Source organism: Puma concolor, chromosome D2, assembly GCF_028749965.1.
Source record: "Puma concolor isolate L17-30 chromosome D2, mPumCon1.1.hap2, whole genome shotgun sequence".
Lineage (NCBI taxonomy): Eukaryota > Metazoa > Chordata > Mammalia > Carnivora > Felidae > Puma > Puma concolor.
Genome location: NC_141677.1, coordinates 24,343,160 through 24,354,766, shown reverse-complemented (window position 1 = coordinate 24,354,766; position 11,607 = coordinate 24,343,160). Strand labels below are relative to the sequence as shown.

Sequence of the window (11,607 nt, the reverse complement as noted above, 5' to 3'; positions counted from 1 at the left end):
TTTAAACTTATATTTTCATAAAGGTATTTAAAGGCTTGAGATGTTTTCAATCATTCTACTGCAATATAATGGTTAATTTTAAGAGCTCTGTGAGTTTGATTTGTATTTAAGATTTTTACAATCTATATATAGGTTGGTCTTTAATAACCATTTATACATTGCTTCTTTTTATATAGGTCATGTATTCTCCTGGGAGAGTAACAAGATTAGAAATAACAAATACGGTACAGAATAAATTAAAGTGTTTCAAACTGCATTATATAATTTCAGAAAATTGGTTTCACACTGAAACATTTAAATAAGAAAACCAAGCGATTTAAGGGGGAAAAAACCCATAGTATATGCATTTTAATTGCTATTGTTTAGCAAGTTTTATCCTTGGCCATGTGGTTATCTGTTCACAGGGCTCCAGTAATGTGGCAGTTCATTGGGTCAATATGGATAAAATTATTATTATTTTTCCTTATTTAAAAAAAGTGGGCTTCATTCTCCCTGAAGATGAATAGCATTTATTAGTCAAAATGTCAAAGGAGTATCATAAAAGTAATTGTATTTTTATATATAATTCTCCAAACTCTTGTATACAGAATGTTCTTATTACACTTAGTGCAATAAATTCAGAGGCTGTTATGGGACAGGAGATAGCAAAATGGGGGCCAATACTTTTCTAATTACTTAGGATAATAAAAAGTGGGGCTTGGTTTCCCTCTCCCAACGAAAGGAAGGATATCTGCTGCTCTGGAGAGTCTATTATTCTGGCTGGTTTTATTTGTTTCTCTGAAGTTTAGCATCACTCTCCTTGCACTAAGTCCTCAGGCCTTTTTCAGTTTTTCTATTCGTGCATTGAAGGCCTCTTCCTGTATTTGCAGCTTTTCGTTTATCTCAGTCTGTGAAGACAATCATAAAAAAGTGGTTATGATGAAGCTATCTTTTGCTGCACATTGTCTTTGCGGTTTTGACATACTATAGTGCCTAAAGACAGACATTATCCCTCACACACCTTCCTGTTTTGCAGACAGAGCCGTGTTTCGGCCTGTAGTGATGTGATAACACTCTATCATATTTCTCCGCACACTCCCCATGTATAGCGTGGCTGCTGCGAACAGGAAGTGGTATTTGGACAGCCATTTTTCACACAGCCTCGTGTTGGCAGATAGGCTAATTTATCTGTATTTTCAGACAGACTTTACCAATAAGCACCGAATCAGAATAACTGCTCTGGGCTCAGTTAATGCGCTCTTGTTGGTACCCCCACCCCTGTTCAATGATGTTTTTGTCTCCTGTGTAATACATTCTAAATGGGATCCCGGAAAGCCTCTGTTGTGGTATAACAACACAAATAATCTCACAATTAGAACAATTCTGATAATTAAGAATATTCATCATACATTATAACTCTTGGAATTATGCCACTTTGTGGTATAGTTTTGGTATAAAAAAGTAAAGCAATTGCTGACAGGTTTTAGTGTTTGCTGCAGCTATGATAGCATTTTGATATTCTGTGGGCTGACATTGCTACCTGCACAATTCCAGAAATCCTTTTACATTATCTGAACATTAGTAGTCCCGGAAATGTCTTCCCTTTTTCATGATAGATAATAAAATTAGGTATAGAGAAACCAGTGGTAAGCAATGTGGTAAGTCTAGTGTTTTGTTTAGGGGATTTTAAAAAAGTTTACGCGTGTATGAGGAGTAGTTTATACGCATAAGTACTAATAAGCAATTCGAAGTTTAGAATGTGAACATCTGCAACGTAATTTGATGTCCTCAGGGTAACTGTATTTTGAGAAAACATCTATTATTTCAATTTATACAGAATAAATTTAAAAAATCAAATACTGTGTTGGTCCACATATAAATTTTCATTCTTATTTATTTATTTATAAGTGTAACCATAACAGGTAGTTTCGAAATGTATACCCTGGTTACCTTACCTGATGAGATTTTGTTTCACCTTCACTGGTAAGAATCAGTATTTCTGAGAAGATGGCATTGGTGTCAACAACTCTGGATCCTCATGAAAGTATCCTTCTTCTTTGGTTCAAGTTTTATCAAGCCCTACAAGTTTTATCAAACTCTGGCCTCTGGTTTCCCATTGTATTCCTTTTTTGTTTCCTGGTGTTTGGGTGGAGGAGGCAAGGAAGAATGAACTTGGTCCTCAGGGTTACAAAGGAACTCTGTCATTGTTTAGGAGTCACTGATCCCCTTGGGCATGATTTTGGTAGATCTGGAAAGAGCACTGGTCTAGGAGCTGGAGACCAAGGGATTAATTTAGTTACATAATCTTGGACAAGTCACTTGGCTACCTTGGGTATTAGTTTTTACCTGAAAAATTAAGTGATTGATAATTAAGTATGTTAACATTACATGCTAATTTTTAAGTTCTTAATTCCAACTCTTGATTTTGTGATATATTCACCAGTGTTATATTTCATTAGTATGACTTTGTGAATTTTTAAAAATTTTTTTAGAGAGAGCGATCGAATGCAACTGGCGGAGAGGGGCAGAGGGAAAGAGAAAGAATCCTAAGCAGGAGCCCGATGCGGGGCTCAATTCCTCAACCTTGGGATTATGACCTGAGCCGAAATCAAGACTCTAACGCTCAACTGACTTACCCATGGACCCCTTGAGAAATATTTTTAAAATGTGTTACTCTTGTTTCTTTCTGGCATGCAACATATTAGACCATATAGGTTTGAAGAAATAATCTTGTCTCAATTCCAGAGGATTGGGAAGCACTACTCTAACTAAACAGTTAATTATTTCCACTTTCAATTCATGTGTTCTATGTCCACTAATAATTTCATTTCTTTTGACTACGGATATGTACTAGCATTGATCAGCCTCAGTTTCCCTGTGTCACCAGTGTTTTCACATTAACCTGGAGATCTTTCTGGTATTTCACTGAAACAAAATTCATGGACGCAGGTGTGGGCTTTGGGGAGAAGGTTCATGTGGGTAAGATGTGTACCCAGCAGCACACTGCACTGACAGAGGGGAGCTACGTTTCACAGCTCTGGACTGCGGTGATCAGTACTTCAGTTCAGGCACAACCAGCAGAGCCTGGATGAAAAGACTCCCTGTCTGGTCAAGAATGAGATTGTCAGTCTACCATGTCTCCTTGTTATTCCTCAGAACACTGCTGAACAGATAAGCTGTCCTAAGACCACTAGCGAGTGAAAGTTTCTATTTATTTTAAGGGAAGAATGGAAAATCCATGATCTGGGCTCAACAGCCTCTCAATGACCACTACCTTGAGGTGATGTCAAATTCAGCTTTTCTAACCTGGAAATTCAAATTTACCTAAAAATACTAAATGTCCCAAGATGGCAAACTTCCTTCAAGGTTTTCACATTATTTTACCCTATTGCTTAGACAGGGCCAAGAGCCAACATTTAATGTAAGAATTTAGTGTTAGTATTCATATTTCTCTGAAATGTAATTCTTTAAATATATTAAAGTTTGCTCCATTGGGTATAATTTTTATTATACAACTCAGGGCCAAAATAATTTCATCTTGAATGTATCTTTAAAATTAAAATACCTAAACTATATAATAAGCTTAAAATGTTTGCTCTCTTCAGTAATAATTTTAATTAACATCTCAGGGCCAAGATAACTTCATTCTTAATAAATCTCTAGAACTATAAAGTGAGTCGATGGGAAAGTAAGTGGATTAATATACAAAATGTAAAGATTCACACTACATTCTCTGAAATTTCTGAGCTATAGAAAGTGGAAAATGCCTGAAACCACACTGGAGAAGGAGCTCTAAAAAAACTGAACCCAAAACATGAATTTTCTAACTGCCTTTTCCTCTAAAAATCATAATAACAGTATGGCTCTTAAATAAAGGAGGGAAAAATATTGGAAAATTTAAAACATCTTACAAATACTCATTCATTAAATGTTCCCACAGCAATTCAGTGTATTCATACCCTAACCACTGACAGGGGGCTACCTTTGAACAGGCATGCTGCAGTTTTAAGGGCCATTGACGCTGGAAGGCAGGGTTTAGAAGGCGAGAATAACTTACCCATCTAAAACAGGGGAAGACATTTAGGTAGGCAGAGAAATAATTAAACTTGGAACCTGACCAAGACACAAGGGTAAACACTGAAATAGTGCCACACCACGGTAGTATTAAAGTATCCAAAGTAGCTTGGTCATGATATTAGGGGTTATGTGGTTTTTGTGGGTAACACTGGAATTAGAACTAGAATCCAGGTCATAGCTTCCACTTAGGGCCTTTCATCAGTTTCTGACCCTGGAAACGCTGGATAAATGATTTAGTCTTCCTGTGTCTATCATTTTTCAATTTATTTATCAGGGAAGTGCCTGGCTAATTCTCATGTAGTTTATGAGGATTATTGAGTGAAAATACATAAAGGGGTTTGTTATCTTGAGACATTGTGTAAATCCACATCACCAAGCCATTTTATTGAAAAATTGGTAGTAATTGGCCCAGGCTAATGTCCCTGAATACACTGAAAATGGAAATGGTTGTGGCACCTAAAGGATCCGCACCTCCCACCCCTCGTCCACGTTCTTTCTATGTCTAATCACACTGGGATGAACCAGCTAATGAACATCCAGGCCTGGCAAGGTTGGCTTCAGGCCAAAGGGACAATAACACGCACATATAGCAATCATACTCTCTCTGTTACAGAGGAGTGATATAAATGCTACAAACACTAACAGTAAAAAAAAAAAAAAAAAAAGTCAATGAATAGTTAAAAATACACTGCTCACTCCATGGAACATGGCCTCAGTAAAGATGTTTTCAATTTGGGGGCCTGCAAACAATTCTATTACTGTCTAGTAGTTCCTCAGCAATAATTTCAGAGCTGTAGGATGGCAAAGGAGCCCAGGGCCATGATTATACATAAACTATATTTAGATGAAATGTTATCAAATCTATAAAGGAGATATGTTCTGAACTCAGTTTATTTCAACTGCACTCTGCCCTTCCACACAGTAACCAGCTATTACATTCATGGGGTTGTTAACAATAAAGCTTTGTGTGAAACGTGTTCTACCACTATTTCTGGTAAACACTAAACACCCCTTATTAAGCCGAGGACTTTGGCTGATTCTGTTCGTATCAAATCATTAAACGTTCACATAAATAGTGCATTAACATTTGATGATTAACAAGTAACAAGGTATGCTTATGCCAAGCTAACTAATCTTTTGCTCTTTCTAAATTAGTTGTTAATACAGTATGCTTTTTATATATAGTCTCATGTTCAGATAACAATTAAATCTTTCCCTGAGATGCATTAATATTTGAAACATGTAGTATATTGTTCTATTGATTCATAGTCATTTCTATAAGAAATTATAAATCTTCTTCAAATTTGCAATTCACTTGGTTAATCATTTTGCCTGGAAAATGATGCAAGCCTTTGTGTTGAGGTAGAAGTGGTTTTTGTCTTGGTTTGCTTTGTTTTCTTGGACAGGAAAAATATCCACGCACAGAGTTGAACTGACGGATACATCATTGACAGTTGCTACCAGGACGGCTGTTCCATCACTATTTCCATGCAGCCTTTGGTGTAAATTGCTTATTAGTGATATGTAAAATGGAACAAAGTATCTGAGAGAAAACCTCTCTCAGAGAGTAACCTCTGAGAGTATCTGAGAGTATCTGAGAGAAAGATTTGAAAACCTCTCGTTAGAAATTTGGTGAGAAGACTTCCTGAAGAATCAGTGTTTACTGTTAGCAATGTACTCCATTTACTCTTGCAGGAGCAATGTTTACAGTATGACAGTCACTAAGTCTTTACCATGTTATTTTTTTCGGTTTCAGTGCCAGTTGATTTTGTAAACTGGCAACACACAGCACACTAGGTGCTGTTAGTGAATCTGTTTTGTGATCTTCTGGAATCTCCGATGACTCAACTGAGAATTATGTGGAGATGTTGAACTGAGGTCCTCCATCATTAAGCATCGCTCTTGTTAGCAGAGTGTGGATAATATTTACAGACCTAAGGTGGAGGTTGCCTAATTAACCAATAATAATAAAGTAAGTGAGCATGCTATCAAGGCTGAGTACCTGAATGCCGATTAAAATATCATCTGTGACTTGACCCAGCACTGATTTTATATCTTCAATGGTGAAACCCACTAAAGGATCCGCATCAGAAATGTTGGCTTCTGACTGGAATTCCTCAGGGACTTGTTCTTGATCCAACCCCTGGAATATCAAAAGAGAATAACACTCAAGTGATTTCAGGAGCATTCAGTGATCTATATGTAACCTCAAGTTCTCTTGGGTACTTTTCTACAAGGAATGATGCCAGTCTCAAAGGAGAATTTGATTTGCTATTATCCTGCATTTTCATTATTCATGAGCATCTTGACAGATCAAGTCACGGTGGCAATCAGTGCTTACTCTTAGGAAAGTGGAGGTGGAGACTGGGGAGGCTGGAGAAGGAGAGATTAAAATTGCTAAACCGTTCTCATCTGGCCCATCTGTGAAGCAACCCTAAAAGAAGTATTTGTATTGAGCTAGGAAAAATCAGAGAGGAAAGAAAAAGGAAGAGCATTCGCTTTCTTTCCTCCTGCCCTTAGAGAATATAACACTGAGATAAGGTGAATTAGGAGACAAAAGGAAACATACCTTCACTTCTGCATCCAATGTTGGGGGTGGTTCTATGAATGTTGAATAAATGTCAAATGAGATTCCTTCTTCTAGAGGATCTGGGAGGAGACCACCTGAAGGCTTGACAACCTCTATCATTTGCTGGAGGGGAAGAAAAGAACTGTATCATGACAAAGCCTTTGGTGAGTAACCACAGTTTCGGCCAATCCATTAATTTCTCTCTATATATTATAATGAATATATAATATATAATACATAGCATATATTATATAACATATATAATAGGTAATCAAATTAATTAAAAGTATATGATATTTAATATATAATTATATATAATTAATATAACTACACATATAATATATAATATTTATATTTATATTTATAAATATATAATATTTATATATTAAATATATATTTATATAGTTCCAATTCTATTATATTTTAAGTGCTATCTCCTCTGAATTCTTGACACCGCTGCCCTGTTAGTTCTCTATTGCTTTTTGGTCTCTGTATCTCTGTATCTTATAATTAGCATTTTATTCTTCCCACTGTCTTATTCTCTTTCTATACTATGTGGTTAGAACTTTATTTTATACTGCCTTGATCTTTAACTGTTTTATGTGTCAGTGTGTCCTTCCTGCTGCCTACAAGCTCTCTATAGGAAACCATGTTTTAGATCTTCTGCATGCCTTATCCAGTTCTGGCAGAGGTTGGGTTCTTGAAACACCCAATGACAGCCTAATGGTGATTGATGTTACTCAGCAGAGTGCGGCTGTTCTTGGGGGCAATAACAAAGTGGCCACCAAGAACTTCGTGATGAGGACAATAAAGGCTCTAAAGGTTAATGTATAAAAGCCAGCACACTGTAAATCAGGGGGATTTGCAAAATCAACCAAAAACACTGGGGACAAGACAAGACTTCACCATGAGCATTGAATAATTCTGTAGCAAATGTGCAAATTTCACGGAGGGTGATGGGTGGTCAACAGCAGAAATGAAAAACAGGAGTCAAAGAAGTCAACTTAGGCAGTGTCCATTCCACCCTGACTTGGAGGTTAGAAAGAGATGAGGTACTGATGGGATCAAACATCTGAATCATTTAATTAGTTCCTTTTGTTCTGATTCCATGTTTGACAAGCAACGTTTTGATCACAATTTGACTTCCCATCTCAATTGATCTGTAAAGACATGCTCAGTTGAGTGCTTTGATTTTCATGCCTATTACATTCTTCACTGTAAATCAGTACATTGATGTTCTAGTTTGTATAGTAAGCTCTCATGAGCTCATTTTTGAAGCCCTGAGGTGAAGTCACCCACTGTCTGCTGACAAACTCAGACCCTGAGCATACAAGTTTAAAGACAAAACTCTAGAAATGCAGAGTATCACCAAATATTCACCATCCTATGGGACCTGGAAAATCTGAAGTCATCATACATTAATTTCTGACTTCTCCACAATAGTTCATGTTAACTTACCTGTTAAATATGTAATAATGTATAACTTACATGTTATAATATTTCATCATTTGAATATTAATACTATTATTTATTACGATAGGTTTGGGAAGGTCTCAGAAGCTAAGCTATTATCTAGCCATCCCCATATGTTTGCATTGAATTCATATTATTAATTTTAATTCAATTTTATAGGAAGTTGCTAGTTTGTATAGATATATAGAAGGACAGAAGTGTTAAAACTTTATAGTCAAGGCAATTTAGAAACCAAGCAATTAAATGATTGTCTTATGGTCAACTCATTACTAGTGACAGGACGGGGATTTAGACCTGCTGTGCCAACTTCTTGGCCCATGTGGTTTTCAGTATGCACGTCATCATGCCACCATACTTGGAAATTATTGATATTATCAATTGCTTAATCTCTTCTGTTAGGTGACATCTTATATTGTTGTTCACCAGATTTTCATCTCAAATTGACTAAAGGTTAATCAATATAGAATACAAAAAAAATATCAGAGCAATTCTTTTCTCTCATCATGTTTATACGTGATTTTTTCCCCCCAAATGGGATGTACAAGCATTTTCATCTTCCCATAAAATTATTTGTACCTTTTTTCATCATGCTTGTTTTTCATCCTCCCAAACCTTACATTGCTCTTTATTTGCCCAAACTAGGAAAATGAAACAGCTAAATATATTTTAGTGTCCTTTGCAACATTACAGGTAAAATAAATAAGTTGCACATGGGAATCCAGAGACAAGGGCAGATGATGAGGTATTTATTTAGTAGTATAGACTCTAACAGAAGGTGAGGAATAGGAATTTGGGGGAAGTGGAGTTGAGTTAGACATTGGAAAGAGGAGAGAAAGGAACTGAATGGGGTTTCCTGAGTTTACTGTAAGCACTGAGAAAGAAAGCATGAGGTAATCTCCAAAGTAAAACATTTCTTTTCATGAAACAGAATTTTATTTTGTTGCTCTTGCTAAATATGTCTTACAGCTCTGCTTTTCTACACACAGGTAGGGCTTTCTGCTAATTTTCTCTCACCCCTTGGTGGAAGTTCTCAGTAGGTCACCCCTGCATCCTGGTGGTAGCAAATTCTTCCCCCTGCCCCCCTGTGCCCTTCCTTCCATCGGATCATACACATAACTACAAGCAGATACGGGTGCTCAGTTTTTTCACTCCATCCCTCACATCCCCTTGGTCTGCATTTCTTTATATGGCTCATCCAAAATACCTGCCAACTACCAGTCTTCCTGGTCTCTGGCACTGGTTGTGTGTGTGTGTGTGTGTGTGTGTGTGTGTGCGCGCACTGGGCACACACTTGGGAACTTGGGTCACTCCCAGCTCTACATTATTATTTTTTTGGTGGAGTGAAGCTCCTGTTTATCTCAAGAAACTCTTTTGCTTGATTTTTATGAATATAGCTCATACGGGAATTCATTTGATTTAATTCCTGCACAAAAACTGGGGGTGAGAATTTCTCTTCTTCAGAGTGTCTTGCATACTATCAACGAATCAAATCACAGTTACATTTTTCTCTTTCACAAAGAGTTACATTTGGCTGTGTTAGTAAAAACACTGTAAAGGAAAGAAAAGTCCAGTTTCAGATGGAAGTAAATATAAAGTCATTTCATTAATAATAAGAAACGTACTGTCAAATATATAGTTTGAAATAAACATAATACCAGAAGCATCATAGTGATTTTTCCCCCCACTAAGTAGTCTTTTTCAAAAACAAGTTTAAGGAAAATTAGAATCAATAATTGTGGTGAGAGCACAGAGCCAGCAAATATGTTTAAATGAAACCGTCTGATGCAATACTTTCTTAAAAAAATACAATTAGGCCTTTGTATTTTTTTTTTTTAACAAAACCTCATGTTTTACAACATCACTGGTTCTGTAATAAAATCTATTTAAAACAGAAAGACATGGTCAGCTTTATTAAGTTAGATTTTCTGAAAGAACGTTATAATTTCCTCAAGTCTATGAATAGTTGAAGCAAATTAAATAAAGCTAGTTTTATAACTATTTTTATACATTCCTGTAGCATTGTAATTGTCTCATATTTTTTTTCCTCAAAAGTCTAATACATTACCTCTTAAACCTCAAAAAATAAAAACAGAAGAAAGATCAAGTGTGTTTATTAAAAAAACACTCCTCTTTGGTACCCTGTGTTAGCAACACCCTTTCTTCTTCTATAAGAGAATAGCACCCATAATCTTCAGATCAAGAAACAAAGGAAAAGACTTTAAGTGACTTGCCTGAGGCCTAATGCTGAGATTAAAAATCAGGAGTTTCTGATTATACACATACATCCATTTGGCCAAATGATTGGTTTTGCTTGACTTTCAAATACCCCCTAAATATTACTTTGAATGTAAAGCAATAAATGTGTTTCTCTTGCCATTTTTGAATGCTTGCACACAAATGGATATAATAAAAACAATCATGTTGTTCCATGTGAATGCCATTTATATTTTTTCTGATAATGAGCAGACCATTTGAACCAAGGTGAGTACATTAAAAGCTCTAATAAAGAAGAGAATAGATTTCTAAACAGAATAATGGACTGTTAAGTGAACATACAATAAATAACATCTACAGATGTGGTCGCTAGAATATTAGTTTTGCATAACTTACCACTATACATTTCCCCCAGATGTTATCTGTTACATGAAAATTAACTTAAGTTAGTTATATTGTTCATTATGTGCATACTGCATTAGCATTATTTAAGATGGTTTACAATCTGAGCTTTAGTGGAATTGTACTATGGTATTTAAAGAATATCAAGTAAATGGTTTTTTGGCATAATTTAATACTCGTAAGTACAAAATTTCATCGCTGAACATTATGTAGGTTTAAAAAAATCCAAGATCTTTACTTTACAAGCCAAATGAAATCACTAGAATACTTTTAAGACTTTACATATTCAGTATGAAATGGACATCCATCATGGGAATAAATGATAGGAATTTTGAACCCCCTTGGAACTAAGTACAGGGACAGTTTAGGTTTACAAAATGCTGACAGGAATTAGAATCTGCTTCAGATCTTTACTATGTCTGAGAAAAAGTATAAAAATTTTATCTGAAAACTGCATTACTTCCTGCTTTCTTTTTCTACTTTGTGTGTTAACATCATTGATAGTATCAACTCTGGTTAATTGTTTTTGCTATTTATTTGTTTTTGTTATTGTTTTGTTTTTTATTGTTTTTATTGTTACTTATTTTACTCTTTTATTGTTTTCCATTGGCAAAAAAGGGTAGATGATTTGTGGGTAGTGTTTGTACTGATGAAATCTATGATCAAGGTGGCAATTATTAAATTATTAAATACAATTATTAAATTATTCAAGATATTAAAAAATATCATTGAAATGAAAACTTTCCACTGTTTTGAATGGCAGGAAGCAAGATAAATCTGTTAAGCCTTTTCTGAGCGATAGAAATACATACAAAAAACTGGTATGCTTTAAAAAGACATTTGTTTCAAATTGTCAGATGATGACTTCATATGTAAATCAAAACTTACTACAA

The 11,607-nt window shown here is 35.5% G+C and overlaps 1 protein-coding gene across 3 annotated transcripts in view; it reads right to left on the bottom strand.

Moving 5' to 3' along the window:
* Positions 1 to 493: 493 nt before the first annotated feature.
* The window catches only part of CABCOCO1 (ciliary associated calcium binding coiled-coil 1), a 118,842-nt gene continuing 107,728 nt past the window's right edge, over positions 494 to 11,607 (bottom strand). For 2 of the 3 annotated variants that reach the window (XM_086679798.1, XM_086679799.1), the window contains 3 exons: positions 6,626 to 6,748; positions 6,059 to 6,199; positions 494 to 887 (listed from right to left, as the gene is read on the bottom strand). In XM_086679798.1, the coding sequence (XP_086535924.1) occupies positions 813 to 887; positions 6,059 to 6,199; positions 6,626 to 6,748 (339 nt within the window). In that variant the 3' untranslated portion in view covers positions 494 to 812. Of the gene's footprint in view, positions 888 to 1,934; positions 2,326 to 6,058; positions 6,200 to 6,625; positions 6,749 to 11,607 lie in introns of all 3 variants that reach the window. The other variant, XR_015241617.1, reaches the window with a different exon arrangement.